At 34.4% G+C, this 21,179-nt stretch overlaps 1 protein-coding gene across 4 annotated transcripts in view; it reads left to right on the top strand.

The window, feature by feature from the left end:
- The window catches only part of CNBD1 (cyclic nucleotide binding domain containing 1), a 622,857-nt gene that overhangs the window by 340,342 nt on the left and 261,336 nt on the right, over positions 1-21,179 (top strand). For all 4 annotated transcript variants that reach the window (XM_054656870.1, XM_016959647.3, XM_063817255.1 and 1 more), the window contains one exon: positions 2,194-2,339. In XM_054656870.1, the coding sequence (XP_054512845.1) occupies positions 2,194-2,339 (146 nt within the window). The remainder of the gene's footprint in view (positions 1-2,193; positions 2,340-21,179) is intronic.

Genomic DNA, 21,179 nt, shown 5'->3' on the forward strand with positions numbered 1-21,179 from the left:
ATCCCCTTACACGATACACAATAGCAGAGCCAGGAATAGGCTATTACAATAAAAACTCACACTAAGAAAAAAGGAAGAAATGGAAACACATTACAGTCATTGATTCAGAGCAACATTGCTGTTTTGCTGGGCTAGTATTGTAAAATCCTCCACCCTAACAGTACTGGAAGTTTTAAAAATTAGACCTTAGATCTGTTTTTTGGGAGGAACACCTGGCTCCACTACCTGGGAGGTTTTCTCTTATCTTTTGACCTGTTGGACAAATGTAAGAACACTGGAGATCATGTTCCCTTTGAAGGATGAGGAGTGTGGCACAATTTCTTTTGGTTTGCAAGTTCAATGAGTCAAAACTTTTTTTGGAGCATAATATTAGGTATTTCAGTGGTACAGATGCTTCAAAAACATAACAGAATTTGTATCTATTTGTTTTCAGTATCTTCTATGAGGCAGCAGCCAAAGCCAAGGTTATGTTGTAGACATTGTTTTTAAGTTGTTTCTAATTTCTGTGCTTATTCCTTGTGCCCATCTCTCTCTTAATGGAGGCTACTTTAAGGCCTTCTGCAAAGGTAGGCTTGGATGGGAAGGCCAAACTATTTCATCAGACCTTTGCCATAGGGTTAAGCGCCTTTATTTAACTGAGAAGACTTTCAAGTCTTTTCTTGCTACATGGGATGAGGAAGTACTGGGCTTTTTATAACCATGTCCCACTTTTCTAGAGCCTCTCTATTCCCTTTCATTTATACTTGAAAACTGATCAAACTTGAATCAGTTAATAATACATTACTACAAACAAGCAGAACTAAGCAAACAAAACAGAATAACTTTCTGGCTCTTTCCAGCTACTTTCTATGAAGTAGCAAGTTTTCTAGGCACTTAATCTGCCTTACAAATGATTGCAGGCAACTAATAAATGTATTACCACTAAAATAAACAAAAAAAGAAAAACCTCTGTCTTTACAGCCTGTGATATTATTTCCTTGCCACCTCCTGTTTGGCTGCTAAGTCAATGGCACATATTTTAGGTTTTGGTTATGATATCATGCCATTTCTAATACGAATTATTTCTTATTGCATCTGAAGAACAAATTTGTAAATGACATTAGGTAGGGAGCCAGTTTTCTCAAAACTATTTCTCAAGACTGTATACTAAGCTAGTATTTTTAAACTTTTTTTTTTTGCTACAACCCAAAACAAAAAACACAATTTATATCATTCAATAAACACACACAGACATAAACCTGTATGCATACACATGGATACCAGATGGGCCAACACTATGTCATATCTAAACTGGGACTATTACTGTCAAACCCATATGTGTGGTATGGGTATCTGAAATTCCCTTTATGATGCTAAATTGGTTTTTCACATGAAATTTTAAAAATTTGCTTGAAAACTGCTGAGCATTTTGTATTTTTAGTAGAGACAGGGTTTCACCATGTTGGCCAGGATAGTCTTGATCTCCTGACCTCGTGATCCACCCGCCTCGGCCTCCCAAAGTGCTAGGATTACAGGCGTGAGCCACCACGCCTGGCCAACTGCTGAGTATTTTGAAATGGTATTTATGACAGCTAGGTCCTTTGAGACATCAGATTGATAGGAATTTTATATCCTGATTTAGTGTTACATTTATTGAAGAGTTTTAATGATTAAAAATAAATAATAAATACCATGTATTATATGATAATCATATTTCATTTAAAAGTACATATGTATCTTTTCACTTAATGATTTATACCCTTAAGTGTTAAAGTATATTTCCATTTGATCTAACTTTAATAGTACTTAAAAGAATTAAGAATAAACAGTGGAAACAACATTAATCTTTTTAATATCTAAAAGAGGTCTTTATTACTATTATAATAACTACTGATAAGAGATGCAACTTTACAATAGGAGTACTGAGTTTTCTATTTAAAAAGAAGTTTTCTATTTAAAAAGAAATTTTCTATTTAAAAAGGCATTGTGTAATTTCCTAAAGTTTGAAGTATTGTGAAAGCGCATCTTAATGTTGGAAGGGTAACAAATCCTAAAGTTGATTAGTAAGAAAAAATAGAATAGCATCACAGTTCTTTTTTAAAAACCCTTAACTAAACAGAAAATACAAATTTGGAAACTTAAAAATTAAGGATCTGTTTGTTTCTTTGCATTTATGCCATGGTCTCTGAATTTGTATTTTTTTTTTTTTTTGAGGCCCATTCACAGGACGCCATATGAACACAAAACTGTGTGGAAGTTCCTGAAAACAATTCCAGATTTAACCTTTCAGCTAAATGATAAGCATCTGAAAACACTTAGTAAGACTGTCTTTTCAGAAACCTGGTTGAAAGGCAGCACAGGTAATAGACTAATGTGGGATAAATTTGGCGAGATAAAATGCAGGCCACTGTTTCGAGTTCTTTATCATTATAATGCTTATAATTTCACTTAACAATTTCAGTTGACATGGTAAAAATGTACTATTTGGGTGTGTTTCATTTGTAAATTTATAAGTAGTGAAATGAGTAACATCTCACATTTTAGTACTTAGAGTTTAAGATATATACTTGTGTTTCGCTGCCTGGAGCATGACTCAGAATTACCCAGTGATCACATTGAGACCCATATTGTTGGGTTTAAACATCAGAATTTCTGGTTCAGTAGGTATAGGATGAGGCCTCCATTTCATTTATAATACCTCAGGTGATGCCACCAGTGCAGGGACCACACTTGTGGAACCAATATATGAGATACACATTTAGTAACAATATAGTGTTGATTTTCATAGGTAAAACAGAAGATAGTCAACATGATTATTTGACTAAGTCAGATACTAACCCAGATATAGGGAAAAAAGCCTCTCTAGATAGATTTTCATTTCCCAATTTTAGCTTTTGGTCCCTTCATGAAGGATTTAGTGGATATATTAATAGACTTGTTATATTTTAATTATGGGGGCTAGGCATATAATTTAATACATTCTTTGTGTCAGAAGCATCCCTTTTTGTTCCTCAGAAAAACAAATGAAGGAAGATATTGCTATTATTATTCTCCACAGATGAGGACCCCTGAGGCACAAATATCACACAGAGCATTCTTGCTTAGAATCGAGTTTCAAACACACTTCAGCCTAATTCTAAACTTGTTCTCTGTGTATTATGTCACTGTTAGTACAAACTGGTTTATCAAGATCATGACATTTAAAACTTAGCTGGAATTTTAAAGAACATGTGTCTATTGAAAAAATTTACATATTTCCAGAGTTTTCCCTCCATGGTCTTCTCTCATAATTAGTTCCATTTAATCTGTGATCAAGCAATGAAAAATAAATCAAAGGAATTTTAAAGGGGATAAAATAATTTTGAAAGGGAATGAAGGACAAACATTCAACATGCTTTGCTATTAGATTGAGGATAGTAATTAAAACTTAATTTGTTTTATAAATCACCGAAAACATATTTGTAACAGTAAAAAATATGGGAACAACCTAAATGTCCTTGAATAGAAGATTGGCTACACATATTTTGATATATCTATTCTATAGAATTCTAGACAGTGATTAAAAAGAATGAACTAGATTTATATATATTGATATGGAAACATTAAAGAGTAAATAGAATAATTGCAAATTATATTAATAACACATTTATGAAAAAATCTAAATTTATGCACATAGACACACACACACACACATAAACATATATCTTTTTAAACTATACAAGTGGGTCCAGAAGGACTTCCAAAAATACATATTTTTAAAAATTGTTGCCTTAGAGGAGGGGAGTGAAATTGAGGGGTGATAAAGGGCTAAAATTAACTCTTTCTTCTACATATATTTGAGTTGGTTTTATTCTCTCACAATAAGTGTTTATTTATTTGTTAATATTTGTAATTATACATTTATTTTTTTCAAACATTTTCTAAAATTAAAATTAGAAACAAACATTTAATTCTGATGGCACCTTAACTCACGTGATTGACGATTAAAATATGAATTTTCAATCTTTCACAAGTGTCAGGCATTCCAACTTGCATTTCAATAGGGTGTACTTTCAACACTTACAATTAGGAGTCTCTGTGTTTACACCTACCTGTGTCAAAATCCCTCTCAAGTTTTTAAAGCATTTAGTTCCGACAGCTCAGATCTGTTTCACTACCAAAGAAGTCAACTCATTAAATATATGACCTTTGTAGATTTCTTTGTTCATCCAATTTAGTAAAAAGGCCCAACTAGGTGTCTGTCTCTCTCCTTTTTCTTTATTCATGTATGTGTTTCCCTCCCTCTGCTATTATTTAAACTATTCCCTCTAGTAGCCCCTCATCACCAGGCTGCTGACTTTCAATCTGCTGCTGGGGCTTCCATTTCTCTGGTGCAATTCCACACAGCTGTTTGTACCTTCTGGTCTCTTTTCTGGCCACTAGTTCTTAAAGCCTCATTATTTAATAAAGCTTCCTAAACTTACCATTATTCACTAAGCCTCTTGCTCATTCAGGTTTTATAAATAATCAAACAGTAATAGGAAAACAATATTATATTTCTAAGTAGTGAATAAAACACATTATGTGCGTCTAAGTTAAAATGCTACAAAAATGATTACTATATTATTATATTATTTACTGACTATATTAATATTACTATATATGAGTACTTATATTTAAATTACTGTATGTAATGTATTTTACATATAGTCATCTCTCTATATACATGTGTACGTAGATATAATTTACTGAAGTCAAATGGAAGAATTTTTCATTAGATCACATTTTTATGGCCTGAACAAGGGACATTTTTATGATTGATAACCTAAAGCTCATGAAAACTAAAAGAATTGCCAGTTTAGTTACTAACCTGTAACAATATCCCAGATCAAACTTTTATTATCTAGCTTTATGTTAATATTAAAACCCATTTCTATAAAATAATGTTTTTCTCTTTTATGTCTGTGTCACCTTGACTGTTTTCTTTGTGTAGTCCTTTGTCTTACAGTATTATTTCTCTTCTATTTCTTTCACTTTATTTCATTCTGTAACCCACTTTTATGAGATTGTATCTCAAAAACTCCATAATTCCTCATTTTCATTAAATTGTATATTTACTTTTAATGCTGAAAATATTTTTATATTACTAAAGTTCTAACATTTCTTTAACCTGCATAGATTTTATTTTCTGTTGTGGTTTATATTTTATTTAACAACTAAAAATATGGTAGCTAAATCTCATGAAATTTGTAGTGGGCATCTTTTCTAGACATAAATTAACCATAATTCAAATAATTTATTCTTATAATAGAAGAAATAAAATCTTTAGCTGAGATTTAGTATAAATCCAGTCTTTATGTAGACTCATCAAGAAAAAAAGGAGATCCAAGAGAAACCCAGGAAAGGAAGGCTTCACTGCTGAATTTTACCAAATATTTTAAAAAGAATTAATATCAATTATTCTGACACTCTTCCAAAAATTGAATAGCAGGGTATATTCCCAGACTAATTTTATGAGGTCAGCATTACCCTGACACTAAAGGCAGACAAGATAAATGAATTCAGTAAAATTGCAGGATACAAAATCAACATACAAAAATTAGTAGTGTTTCTCTACTAATAAAATATTCAAAAAGGAAAATAAGCAAACAATTCCATTTATGAATAACAATAAAAAATTACTTAGGTATAAATCTAATCAAGGAAGTGAAAGACCTGCAAACTGTAAACTGTAAACTAGAAAATATTGATAAAAGAAATTGAGAAAAATAGTAATAATTAGAAAGCTGTGCTTTCTATGCTCATGGGTTGAAAAAATTAATATTGTTAAAATGCTCATACTAGTCAAATTGATCTATAGATTCAGTGCATTCCCTATCAAAATTCCATGACATTTTTCACAGAAATAGAAAAACAATTCTTAAATTCATATGGAACCACAAAAGAACCCAAATGGCCAAAACAATTTCGAGCAAAAAGAACAAAGCTAGAGGCATCACACTCTCTGATTTCAAAATACACTGAAAAGTGATTATAATAAAAACACAAGGCAATGGCATAAAAACAGATATGTTGATATGATAAGGCTTTGTGTCCTCACCCAAATCTTATCTTGAATTGCATTGCCCATAATCTTCCCAAATCCCCACGTGTTCAGGGAGAAACCAGGTGGAGGTAACTAAATCATGAGGGCAGTCACCCCCATGCAGTTCTCATGATACTGAGTGAGTTCTCATGGGATCTGATGGTTTTATAAGGCGCTCTTCCCACTTTACTTGATTTTTGACAAAGGTGCTAAAAACACTCAACAGAGAAAGGACAGTCTCTTTAATAAATGGTGTTGGAGATAAATGGTGTTTGAATTTATGAGTGATGACTTACAGTATCTGTAGAAGAAATTTCTAAGCAACAAAGTGATCAAGATATGGTCTGGCTATTTCTAACATCCTATGTTCAGATAAGGGAGCAAAGAAATGACTTAAAGTTGGAAGTTCTCTTTAAAGGGAAAGCAGAGCATGAGAGTTTGGAAAATTTGTAGCCTACCCATATAACATCAACAACAAGAACAAAAAAGCTTTTCTGGGTGGAAGAATCTAAGAAGGCTGTGGAGCAACCACTTGTTAGAAATATTTGTGTGGCTAAAAAAGAGCTAGGTGCTGATAGCCAAGACAGTGGGAAAAAGGCTTCAAAGGCATTTCAGAGATTTCCTAGGTAGACACTCCTATGATAGGCCCAGAGGCTAAGGATGAAACAATGGTTTTGTGGGCCTGGCACAGAACCCTGCTGCCCTGCATAGCCTCAGGATGCTGCTCCTTACATGCCAGCCACTCCAGCTGCAACTCAAAGGGGCCCATATTTAGCTTGGGATGCCCCTCTGGAGGGTACAAGCCATAAGCTTTGGTGGTTTCCATGTAGTGTTAAGCCTGTGGGCATGTAGACTGCAACAGTGAAGAAGGCTTGGCAGCCTCTGCCAAGATTTCAATGGGTGTATGAGAAAACCTAGATGCCCAGGCAGAAGCCTGCTACAGGAGTAGAGCCCTCACAGAGAACCTCTACTAGGGTTATGCAAAAGGGAAATGTGGGATTGAAGGTCCTACACAGAGTCCTCACTAAGGCACTACCTAGTTGGACCTATGGGAAGGGCACTACTGTTCTCTAGACCCCAGCATGTTAGATCTACTGGCAGCTTGCACTCTGCACCTGGAAAAGCTGCAGCTACTCAACTCCTACCCCTGAGAGCAACCTCAGGGGCCATACCCTGCAGAGACATGGGGTCAGAGCTATTCAAGGCCTTGGGAGCCCACCACTTGTACCAGTGTGCTCCAGATTTGGGACACAGAGTCAAAGGAAGTTAATTTTGAGTTTTAAGACTTAAGCCTTGCTGGGCTTCAGATTTGCTTGAGGCCTATAGCCTCTTTCTTTTGGTCAATTTATCCCTTTTGGAATGGGAATGTTTTTCCATTGCCTGTTTCCCCATTGTGTCTTGGAAGTAAATAGTACGTTTTGATTTTATAGGCTCATAGGTGGGAGGAACATGGATTCAAACTCAGATAAGACCTTGGACTTGGGACTTTTGAGTTAATGATGGAGCAAGTTAAGACTTTTGGGGACTATTGAGATGGGATAATTTTATTTTGGAATGTGAGAAGAATATGAGATTTGGGGGCCAGGGGCAGAATGATATAATTTGGACATCCCCTCCAAATCTCATGTTGAGATATAATCCCTAGTGTTGGAGATGTGGCCTTGTGCAAGGTTTCTGGTTCTTGGGGGTGGGTCCCTTGTGACTTGGTACTGTCCTCATGATAGTGAGTGAGTTCTCACAAGATCTGGTTGTTTAAATGTGTATGGCACCTCCCCTTATTCTCTCTCCTGCTCCTTCTCTCTCCATGTGATGCGTCTGCTTCCATTTTACCTTCTACTATGAGTAAAATCTCCTTGAGGCTTCCCCAGAAGCTGAGCAGATACCAGCACCTGCCATGCTTATGCAGCCTGCAGAGCCATGAGCCAATTAAACCTCTTTTCTTTATAAATGACCCAGTCTCATGTGTTTCTTTATAGCAATGCATGAATGACCTAACACATGCTATATTATAGAAACTCATATAACTTAGATATAATGAACAAGTTCAGATACAAACTATCATAATTGACTCAAAAGAAGGATAACTTGAAGAAGGATAACTAAAATAAATTAATGTATTAAATTGGTAACTTAATATTCTCGCAAAGAAAATCCCTGACCCACATGGATTAATAATGAAGTCTATCTAGTACTTAAAGGAGAATTTAGAGCACAAGAAATGAACAGTTAAGAATAAAAATTAATTTATAAAAATGAAATTAAGAAATTCAGTTCAATTTGCCAATAACATCAAAAATATAACCTGCTTAGGAATAAATTGTACAAATGAAGTGCAAGACTTGTACATTGAAAACTATAAAACATTGTTGAAAGAAATTAAATAGAAAGTAATCCAATATTCATTGATCTACATAATTAATATTGATAAGATAGCAATACTATTTATATTGATCTACAGATTCAACACAATCCCTAACAGAAATACCAATTGTCTTTTTTTGCAGAAGTTAATAAATTGATCCTAAAATTCATATAGAAATTTAGGAGATGCAAAACAGCCACAATATATTGAAAACAAATGATAAAGTTGAAGGACTCATACTTCTCTATTTCAAAACTTACTACAAACCTATAGTAACATAAAAGTGTGATATTGGCATAAATATATAGAGAGATCAATGGAACAGATTGAGTCCAGAAATAATGTTTTAACTTGATGGTCTATTGGTTTTAGACAAGGTTACTAAGACAATTCAGTGGTGGAAAGAAAACTCTTTTCAACAAATTATGCTTGGAGACCTAAATATCAAGATGCTAAATAATGAAGGTAGACCCCTAATTTACAACATACACAAAAAAATACCAAACATGAATCAAGGATATAAAGGTAATAATTAAAACTATAAAACTTTTAGAAGAAAAACTTAAGAATCTTCATAATCACAGGTTAAGCCATGTGTTTTTACACATAACACTGACAGTACAAGAGACAAAGAAAAAATTGAATAATTTGGACCTTATAAAAATTAAAATATTTTGAGCTTCAAAGAATAGAATCAATAAGGCAAAAATGCAGCCCTTGAAATGGAACACAGTACTTGCAAATCATATATCTAATAAGGGTCTCATGTCCAGAATATGAATAACTTATAAACCTCAGTAACAAGAAGACAATTAACCCAATTTTGAAAATGAGTATATTAGCTGAATAGATACATTTTCAGAGAAGATATAAAAATAGCCAATAAGCACATAAAAATGTCCAACATTATTGTCATTAAGCAATTCCAAATAAAAACTACAATGGCATACTACTCCATCCCCACTAACATGATTAAAATATAAAAGAAAGTATTAAGCGTTGGTATGGATGTAGAGAAGTTGGAACTCATACATTTCTCTTGGGATTGTAAGATGAAGCCACTTTGTAAAACAGTTTGGCAATTCCTCAAATATTAACCATAATGTTACATTTGCCCCATGTGTTAGTCTGTTCTCACGCTCCTAATAAAGACATACCTGAGACTGGATAATTTATAAAGGAAAGAAGTTTAATGGACTCACAGTTCCACATGGTTGGGGAAGCCTCAAAATCATGGTGGAGAGCGAAGGGGAAGCAAGACACGTCTTACGTGGTGGCAGACAAGAGAGAATGAGAGCCAAGTGAAAGGAGAAACCCGTTATGAAACCATCAGATCTCATGAGACTTATTCACTACCATGACAACAGTATGGGAGAAACCACCCCATGATTCAATTATCTCACACTGAGTCCCTCCCACAACACATGGGAATTACGGGAGCTACAATTCAAGATACAATTTAGGCGGGGACACAGTCAAACCATACCATTTCACTCCTGGCCCCTCCCAAATCTCATGTCCTCACTTTTCAAAACCAATCATGTCTTCCCAACAATCTCCCAAAGTCTTAACTCATTTCAGCATTAATGCAAAAGTCCACAGTCCAAAGTCTCATCTGAGACAAAGCAAGTCCCGTCCACCTGTGAGAATGTAAAATCAAAAGCAAATTTCTTCCTTCCTAGATACAATCAGTGTACAGGCATTAGGTAAATACAGCTGTTCCAAATGGGAGAAATTGGCCAAAACCAAGGAGCTAAAGGCCCCATGCAAGTCCAAAATGCAGCTGGGCAGTCAAATCTTAAAGCTTCAAAATGATCTCCTTTAACTCCATGTCTCACATCCAGGTCACACTGATACAAGAGGTGGGTTCCCATATCTTGGGCAGCTCCACCCCTGCTACTTTTGCAGGATCCCAGCTACTTTCATGGGCTAGTGTTGAGTGTCTGCAGTTGTTCTTTTCTGTCACATCATCAGAATGCAAATTTTTTGAATTGTTATGCTCTGTTTTCCTTTTAAAACTGAATGCTTTTAACAGCACCCAAGTCACCTCTTGAATGCTTTGCTGTTACCCTAAATCATCTTCCTCAAGCTCAAAGTTCCACAGTCCTCTAGGGCGGGGGCAAAATGCTGCCAGTCTCTGCTAAAACATAGCAAGAGTCACCTTTTCTCCAGTTCCCAACAAGTTCTTTATCTCCATCTGAGACCACCTTAGCCTGGATTTTATTGTCCATATCACTCTCAGCATTTTGGTTCCAAACTTTTCCACATTTTCCTGTCTTCTTCTGAGCCCTCCAAACTGTTCCAATCTCTACCTGTTACCCAGTTTCAAAATCATTTCCACATTTTCGGGTATCTTTACAACAGCACCCCACTCTACCAGTATCAATTTACTTTATTAGTCTGTTCTTAAGCTGCTAATAAAGGCATGTCTGAGACTGGGTAATTTATAAAAGAAAGAGATTTAATAAACTTATGGTTCCATGTGACTAGGGAGGCCTCACAATCATGGCAGAGGGCAAAGTTGAAGCAAGACACATCACACATGGCAGCAGGCAACAGAGAATGAGAGCCAAGCGAAAATGGAAACCCCTTCTAAAACCATCAGCTCTTGTGAGACTTACTACCATGAGAACAGTATGGGGGAAACTGCCCCCATGATTCAGTTATCTCCTACCTGGTCCCTCCCACAGCACTTGGGAATTATGGGAGCTACAATTCAAGATGAGATTTGGGTGAGGACACAGTTAAACCATATCACCCCAGAATTCCACTCCTAAATACACATCTAAGAAATGAAAATATACATTAATGCCAAACTTATATACAAATGTTTATAGCAGTATTATTCACAGTAGCCATTATGTGGAAAAAGACCAAATTTACATCAATGAGTGAAGAAACTTTTAAAAAATATGTGCATATCATTATAATAGAAAATTTTGGGGTGAAAAAAGTGATGAACTACTAATACATGCCAAAACTTGTGTAGACCTTGAAACCATTATGATAAAGAAGCCAGTCACAAAAGGCCACATGTTTATGACTGCTTTTATATGAAATCTCCAGAATAGGCCAATTCATTTGGACATCAAGTAACATAGTGGTTGCCACCTTTGGGATATGAGGTAAGGGACATTATTGCTGATGCATAAGGTGGGTGGATCACGAGGTCAGGAGATCGAGATCATCCTGGCTAACACGGTGAAACCCTGTCTCTACTAAAAAAATTCAAAAAAATTAGCCGGGCGTGGTGGCGGATGCCTGTAGTCCCAGCTACTCCGGAGGCTGAGGCAGGAGAATGGTGTGAACCCGGGAGGCGGAGCTTGCGGTAAGCCGAGATGGCGCCACTGCACTCCAGCCTGGGCGACAGAGTGAGACTCCTTCTCAAAAAAAAAAAAAAAAAAAAAAAGAGTTTCTTTTGGGAGTGATAAAAGTATTCTAACATTAGATTGTGATGAGATTCAACATATCTTTACATATAGTAAAATTCAATGGAATTGTATATTTTAAAAGGGTGAATTTCATTGAATTGTATCTTTAAGCCTTTTAAAAAATTGGGATAATGTTAATCTTTTAGAGTGTACAATTCAGTGACATTTAGCACATTAAAAATATTTTGGAACCATCACAGCATCCAGTTCCCCCAAAATTTCTATCATCCTAAAATGGAACCCCATGCCCATTAAGCAATCACTTACCATTCCCCTAAACCCTGGTAGCCACTAGCCTGTTCTCTATTTCTATGGTTTTATTTATTCTGAACATTTTGCATGAATGGAATCATAGAATACGTGACCTTTTGTGTTGAGTTCTTTCGCTTAACATAGTGTTTTCATGGTTTATCTGCATTGCATTATGTACTTCATTGTACCTCATGAGCTGTTAATTGTTCCTTTAATAGCTGAATGATATCCTCTTATGTAAGCTATTTTTAAAATGCTTTTAAAAAATCAATTGGAGACCAATGGACACCAATAATGCAAGCCAGCTCCTAGAGATCCCTGTGATTGAAATCAATTTCTTTTAATAAATTTGTTTAATATGAAAAGAGAAATACAAAAGAAATTTTAAAAATCCACTAGAAATGGGTTAGCTGAGACAAACTCTTTCTGTGAAATGATTTAAACCAAGTTAAGTAAAATGAAAAATTAGCATATCAGAGACATCAGTATGCCACTATACATTGAATATATCATACACGTACACTACACAACTTCAGAAATATGATTTACCTGTGTTTTCCCACTCCCCTCAGAAAGCACCTTTGCATAACATACTGTGTGGAATTCTGTCATATGAGAAAGAAATTTATTTCTTATAGATTTTCTATAATCTCTTATATTAGAGTAACAGTATTTTATGATGTGTACATTCCTTTTACTACCATTAATCCTTTGATAGACAATCCTCTTAGCTGTGCAGGATAGAGCTCACTGTCCCTTTCTTATGTGTGAGGACTCTGAGTTTCAAAATCTTACTAGTTCTACACCAGTGAAGGGTAGAACCAAGCCTTTTGAGTCTGGGTCTTCTGAAGCCAGCCTTTAGCTTTATTTTACCCTTTTCCATGAATTACATTTTTCCATGAATAAAATTAAACTACAGTATCAAGGAAACATGTTTGTTAACATGCATCATCAAAGAGCCTTCACTAGAATAATATGTGACATTAATTGATACAGGTTTTGATGGGTAATCTAAAATATCTTTGCTGAAATACTGGCTTATAGAAATCAGTGCCATTGCTTTTATGATCTTTTCTAGTGTGAGAATAGTCTTGCATGGTGATGCTAATTCTCTCCCTGTTATCTGTTGTCAGGAGAATGGCTCTTGATGTAATATGTCCTTTTTATGTCACTGGCCTGAATTTAATGTTCAATGTAAATTTTAATCTTTTAAATGTCTGCAAAATAAACTCTTTTTTATGAAAGTGACACCAATAAGAGAGTTAAGATGATTTTTAATGGCAAAGGAAAATAATAAATATGTGTTTATTTTAAAACTTAAAATAGAGCATTGAAAAATGTGATTATATGGCACATTATAAATAGACCAAAAGTCAAAAGAAGATGTAAAATAAACTTCTAATAAGATGTATTGGCTAAAAATCTTGTATTTTATGGGAAAATGAATCAAATCATCACTCAGTTTTGTACCCATAAGGGGATACAGTTTTATCCCCATGAAATTGGAGATTTAGTAAAATTGATACATTTAGGATTAAAATGTGGTATGACTTAATATTAGAATCAGAATGAGGATTACAGAAAAATATTGTGAGTCATTATGTACTTCAATCAAAATCTAATCTAGACAACAAACATGGAAAAAATAAGATTGCATAACAATTATTGGTGAATTTTAAGGTAGATATTTTTTAATTAAGCTTTTTTTTTTAAATAGCCACAGGGACTGTTAAATGTTAATGTCTGAAGTAAGTTAAAATAACTTTTTCACTGGAGAGAAAAAAGTTTGACTTTAATAGTCAACTATTCATGATATTTATTATCAGAAAGAATGACTGAAGAAACCAATTCTAAAGCTCATATTATTGTTTTTGTAGATTATTCTCAAGATTGACTGGCTTATACTAGAAATCTTGAAAAGCCAATTCATCTGGTTATCCAGGGATATATTTTAAAATCCGTAAAAAGTGGAGAAACCATCTGAACTTTATATTTATTAAGAATTGGTATTTAAACAAATTTTAAAAGACCTTTCTGAGATTTTTGTTTGTTTTAGTAGAAGGGCGTTTCATAGCAAATTTTAAAAGCTTGATGGTATATAACTTGGAGTCAGAAAAAACACCTTCTTTTGGTGGTGTAGGTGCTTTGATTTATTTTTAGAGGTAAAAAAATTCTTAGCTCTTCCACCCGAATACCTATGGATGTAAGAACCATAATACTTTTTTCAGGCATGTGGGGGCTTCTTCAATATCCCAAAGCTATTTGTTCCTCCCCACTCCTGGCAGGGCTGACTCTAACACACACATGCTCTTGATCTGAAACATAACTTAATCTGCAGTGGTTAGACATAATAGTTACTCAAAAAATAGTTGATAGGTGAATCTATGCATTAACTAGCATTGGAGGTAATTTCCAACAATGTAAACTTTAATACACAATACTGATCTAAAGTTCATTCAGGAACAAAATATTTATTGCTAGATGATAATCTGAAATAGATGTAGTTCATGCATTCTTCCAGATAAACTAATGATTATCATTCAATTATAATGCTGAATTCTATGGCCACATATCACGGTGCCATTCTTTTGACCTTCCCATGTAAAAGTGATTTTTAAATTCTTAGAAATAGTCTATTATGCCTGGTAAAGAGTATTCTATTAATTACTTTTGTGAAAATCTTAGTTATGTTTATACTAAAGTGTAAACTTTTGGGAGAAATATATTCAATGTTATTGAGAATTTTTATAGTTACTAAATCCTGTAACTGATCATATTTCCTCTTATATGTTGGCTATTAGAAAGCCTTTAAAAACTATTTGATTTTAAATAGATATGATATTGTTTTGATATAAATTTTAAAAGATTGAAATGTTTTAAAAGTAAGGAAAATTGAGCTAAAATTGTCCCTGTATCCAGTATTACCTCCTTGAAAATATATAGAATTTCACAGAATATGTTTTGTAATTTAATATTATTCTTGCCTTCATCAGTTTTTCCTATGTTTATCTTCATTGTATTTCATTAACTTTTTAAACAATATTATCTGTATTTTTGTACACTCACAAGATAAATCCTTTTAGATAACAAATGAAATCCTTTACTGAAAAAAAGTCAAAGGCTTTGATTTTAATATGTATTGTTATGCATAATAAGAAACGGTTTTCCTTCTCTGGAAATTTTTAATGTAAACAAAATATTTGAAGAAATTATAAAAAATAACAATCTGTATATATTTTTAAATCTGACTTCAAATTGATACATGAGGCTTAGACATACGTGTGTCATTTGATAACTGTCTTAAATATCTAAATATAAATCAAAAAGCATTTTCATTACTTAGACTATAAAAACACAAATTCAGTAAGTACTTCAAATCTTGGAAGAATAACTTGAAAACTACAATAAGTATTATAAAAGGTAAGGATGAATGTGACTGAACTTGAAGAAAATGAGGGACATAAATGAAAACAGACTCTCATCAGCACATAGGTCCTCTACATGTGGACGTGATTACACAGAGATGTGTAAAGTCTTACTGATAACAGTGTGGTCTTGAAATACTTAAATACCCTTCAAGACAAATTATACCTTCAGCTTAACCACAAATCAATGAATACATCCTAATGACAGGATGTCTAAAGACCATATATATGTATATATAGCCAGAATATATATGCATATATATAGCCAGAATACTCCTATAGTAACTCTAAGTACACAGTGATGATCAGCAAGTGATAAAATACTAAATACAGACTTGGAGCTTAGCTGAACAGTTGGATGGACAAGTCATGAACAACTGAAATTCATAATTATATTAAATAAGAAACAGTTTCTAAACTGTTCAATATTTATTGTTCATGCTTACTGTTTGGAATCAGGCATATCTACATTAGTTTTGAACCAAACAATGTTAAAATAGTCACATGCTTATACAATCACTTATGGGAATAATAAGAGTTAACTATATTTTGGGTACCCTTCACATACTTCTTAATATTTTGACTCATTAGTATCTTAATAGATGTCCATTCACTAGTTCATATATTTTACAAGTCTAAAAAATTCATATTATTATACTAAAAAATAATAGGCAATAAAAAGGTTTGATTATCATAAATTCCTATAAACTTTGGGAATAAACTTTTAAAGTTAAGCAAAATAACATTTTTGAAAATGTTTTAGTAATTTTTTAAAGGATTAATAATTAATAGGTTATTACAATCATTTGTGTATTATAAAATTATAAATTATTCCTTTATGCAATTGCCAATAATATTTAACTATTTTTTTTTTTTTTTTTTTTTTTGTCCGCTTGGTGCAGAGCTGAGTTCAATTCCTGGGTATCCTTGTTGACTTTCTGTCTCGTTGATCTGTCTAATGTTGACAGTGGGGTGTTAAAGTCTCCCATTATTAATGTGTGGGAGTCTAAGTCTCTTTGTAGGTCACTCAGGACTTGCTTTATGAATCTTGGTCCTCCGGTATTGGGTGCATATATATTTAGGATAGTTAGTTCTTCTTGCTGAATTGATCCCTTTACCATTATGTAATGGCCTTCTTTGTCTCTTTTGATCTTTGTTGGTTTAAAGTCTGTTTTATCAGAGACTAGGATCGCAACCCCTGCCTTTTTTTGTTTTCCATTTGCTTGGTAGATCTTCCTCCATCCTTTTATTTTGAGCCTATGTGTGTCTCTGCACGTGAGACAGGTTTCCTGAATACAGCACACTGATGGGTCTTGAGTCTTTATCCAATTTGCCAGTCTGTGTCTTTTAATTGGAGCATTTAGTCCATTTACATTTAAGGTTAATATTGTTATGTGTGAATTTGACCCTGTCATTATGATGTTAGCTGGTTATTTTGCTCGTTAGTTGATGCAGTTTCTTCCTAGTCTCGATGGTCTTTACATTTTGGCATGATTTTGCAGCGGCTGGTACCAGTTGTTCCTTTCCATGTTTAGTGCTTCCTTCAGGAGCTCTTGTAAGGCAGGCCTGGTGGTGACAAAATCTCTCAGCATTTGCTTGTCTGTAAAGTATTTTATTTCTCCTTCACTTATGAAGCTTAGTTTGGCTGGATATGAAATTCTGGGTTGAAAATTCTTTTCTTTAAGAATGTTGAATATTGGCCCCCACTCTCTTCTGGCTTGTAGGGTTTCTGCCGAGAGATCCGCTGTTAGCCTGATGGCTTCCCTTTGAGGGTAACCCGACCTTTCTCTCTGATTGCCCTTAACATTTTTTCCTTCATTTCAACTTTGGTGAATCTGACAATTATGTGTCTTGGAGTTGCTCTTCTTGAGTATCTTTGTGGCATTCTCTGTACTTCCTGAATCTGAATGTTGGCCTGCCTTGCTAGATTGGGGAAGTTCTCCTGGATAATATCCTGCAGAGTGTTTTCCAACTTGGTTCCATTCTCCCCATCACTTTCAGGTACACCAATCAGATGTAGATTTGGTCTTTTCACATAGTCCCATATTTCTTGGAGGCTTTGCTCATTTCTTTTTATTCTTTTTCCTCTAAACTTCTCTTCTCGCTTCATTTCATTCATTTCATCTTCCATTGCTGATACCCTTTCTTCCAGTTGATCGCATCGGCTCCCGAGGCTTCTGCATTCTTCACATGGTTCTCGAGCCTTGGTTTTCAGCTCCATCAGCTCCTTTAAGCACTTCTCTGTATTGGTTATTCTAGTTATACATTCTTCTAAATTTTTTTCAAAGTTTTCAACTTCTTTGCCCTTGGTTTGAATGTCCTCCCGTAGCTCAGAGTAATTTGATCGTCTGAAGCCTTCTTCTCTTAGCTCGTCAAAGTCATTCTCCGTCCAGCTTTGTTCCGTTGCTGGTGAGGAGCTGCGTTCCTTTGGTGGAGAAGAGGCGCTCTGCTTTTTAGAGTTTCCAGTTTTTCTGTTCTGTTTTTTCCCTATCTTTGTGGTTTTATCTACTTTTGGTCTTTGATGATGGTGATGTACAGATGGGTTTTTGGTGTGGATGTCCTTTCTGTTTGTTAGTTTTCCTTCTAACATAGAGGACCCTCAGCTGCAGGTCTGTTGGAGTACCCTGCCGTGTGAGGTGTCAGTGTGCCCCTGCTGGAGGGTGCCTCCCAGTTAGGCTGCTCGGGGGTCAGGGGTCAGGGACCCACTTGAGGAGGCAGTCTGCCCGTTCTCAGATCTCCAGCTGCATGCTGGGAGAACCACTGCTCTCTTCAAAGCTGTCAGACAGGGACATTTTCATATTTAACTATTTTTAAAGTAACTTAATGCTATGAATATGATGAATTCACTTAATGCTATGAATATGATGAATTCTCATTTCCGTGTTTATTCCCTCTGCAATTGGCTTCATTGAGAGGGTCGATTTTAAAAGTTTGCAATGTTGGTAGTTTGCCTTACCAATAGTCCTCTGACCAGTCACCTCCAGCCAGGATGATTTAGTGATATCCTTTTAGGGAGAGCAAGTCCAGAAGAAGACCAGCATCTGACAAAGGTCCTTTATGAACAATTTGATTCATTCTTGTCTCTGCAACTTCACTTTCTTTCTGTCCCTTTCAAGAGTCCTCCTGGAACCTCCCCTAACTGTCCAAGGTTTTTTTTTTTCATTTTTTTGATGAGAGCTTTAATTCATTGCTGTGATTCAACTTTAATGTATATGCTTCTGATTTTCAAATTCATAGGTTTTTAGACCTTACCTCAGCTCAACATTCACATAATTGAACTGCTAATATTTCTGCAAACACCACTTTTGAATAACTGCATATTTTTGTCATACAGATATGTTATACTTGATCAATCTTTTTAAAAAGGTTGTACATATTTTCCTATCATGAATACTGTGGTCCTGAATACATACTTACAGTATCTTTTACTTGTATTTTGGATTATTTATTTATGACAGATTTCTAAAGTTAAAAGTAATGAATCAAAATGTGGGTATATTTTAATATCTCTTGATAGTTGTCTACAAGTGATCAGAAATGTATCATCCCAGTGTTACATGAGAATGCCACTATTGCTGCATTCTAAATTTTAAGGCTTTGGTAATTTAAATGTTGAAAAATCACCCTCTCCCCATATTTGAGAGTCACTCCTGACTGTGGCTGTCCTGGCCAAGCAGGCTGCCCCTTTTCTTTCTCCATCCTTATTTTTGGTGTTTCTTGTCACTTTTCTGTTAAACTCCGGTGTTCTCTCTTGGATAATGTATTTGAGGTATGGTTTTCTCATACATTATTTTGGTTCTTATAAGTGGATAAGTTGTCTATGAGATGCTTCTAGTCAGCCATCTTAAACCAGTCATACTTCATTTTAAAAATTAGCACTACTTTTATTCTAAGTGAACATTGTGTAATTGGTTATTTAAAACATAATTCCAATTTCCAGTGCTCTCCTAAGTGTGTCCTAACCTGCTTTTAAGTGAATTCTTTAAAATACTTTTTCCTGTACTGTGCTTCTGACAAACTGGGTAATTCACTGTTCTTTATCAACCTTCCTAGCTTGATTGAAGTCCATCAAGTACTCCATGTTACCTGCTTCTGGTCTTGTTCATTTGATTTCCTACTATACAAATATTTTTCCTTCCATATCTGTCAATCAAAATTGTATCTACATTTCAAGATCCATCATAAATGCTTCTTTTTCATAAAGTCATTCCATGTATTTCCCACCAGACACAATTTATTTCTTCTCCAGACCTTCATATCATTTTATGTACTCATTTAGGGATGTTTGCCTTGTATTGCCTCTTATAATTATATACTTTGTAATTTTCACAATACCAGAAGAGTATTTATTTTTATTTTGGAAAAGAGAGTATCAATATTTGAAGGCTATTTCAGTAGACGCTCTGAGCTCAAAATAAAATGAAATAAATTTCTTTACATCCCTTCCAGTTAGCTGTGTAATATTTACATATTTGCTTTTTTAATCTCAAAATAAATATCCAGTTTTATTTGCCTACTGTCTTCTACAAGTTATTGCATTATTCTAAGCGAGGTTATTAGACTTGTGTCTTAAAATAACTACTCCTGGTACCTTAGAAGAGGAAAAATTGAACCTATGCGAAATAATCCCATTTCCAAAGATTCTTTAATATAATAAAAGCTATGAACAGGCCATTTTATTGCTTTGTTATCTTATCTCTGCAATCATTTAGACCTTATATAAAGAGATTCCATAAATTAATCCATCTGGCTTGAAATTTATATAACTTTCTTATATTTTTCCTAGGCTTCCATCTAAGGGCCTGAGAAGAAAATTGACCATCATAGAGTTTTATCTTATTCCTCAATAGAATTCTAAGGAAAAAAAAGAGTTGATCTTCAAATATTTCATAAAATTCTTTGGAGAGAAATACTGTAGGGAATCATTAATTAAGCTTTCATTTGTTCGACGAGTGTTTTTGCTAAATGCCTAAAATTATCTAGGCTGTGTGATATGAGCTGGAGATACACAGAGCAGTCAGTTTCTTCTCTCAAGAGGTTACAGTCTACTGGCAGAGACTGAAAACAAAGAGTGCCATGGCAAAAATTCTGTGAAGAAAGATCCCAGAGGAGGCCTCTTAATTAGGCTGGATGGGGGCAGGGCTGAGATCAGAAAAGGCTTCCCTGGTAGGTAGATAACACTTAAACTAAATTTTATAGGGCAAGGAGGGATTCACCACTGACAATATGACCTTATTCATCCAATTACAGTTCCTTGAAACTTTTAAGTCCTTCTAGAATGGCTGATTTTAGCTGAAGGTCTTTGTACCAGAGAGTGGGAAATGTTTAGGAAGATTCACAATCATGTTTGCTTTAATCAGACTTTGTAATTGGCCTTTAAACTTTCAAAAAGTCACTATCAAAATGATTAATTAAACTTTCTCTAACTAGTATTTTTAATTCTTTTTAATGCCTTTTGTTCATTAATAGAAGTATAGTTAAGAGCTATTTTCAAATATGGGGTCCTGCATTAGGGGTTTCTTAAGTCCTCATGAGAATGGTTCTTTGATTTTTCATGTAATAGAAACTAGGTATATAAATACTTTTATGAAACTTATTCCTAACCAACTTGATTTTGATAAATTCCTTTACTTTTGCAAAGTCTGGGAATCATTATTTAATGGGCT

This window comes from Pan troglodytes, chromosome 7 (assembly GCF_028858775.2).
Source record: "Pan troglodytes isolate AG18354 chromosome 7, NHGRI_mPanTro3-v2.0_pri, whole genome shotgun sequence".
Lineage (NCBI taxonomy): Eukaryota > Metazoa > Chordata > Mammalia > Primates > Hominidae > Pan > Pan troglodytes.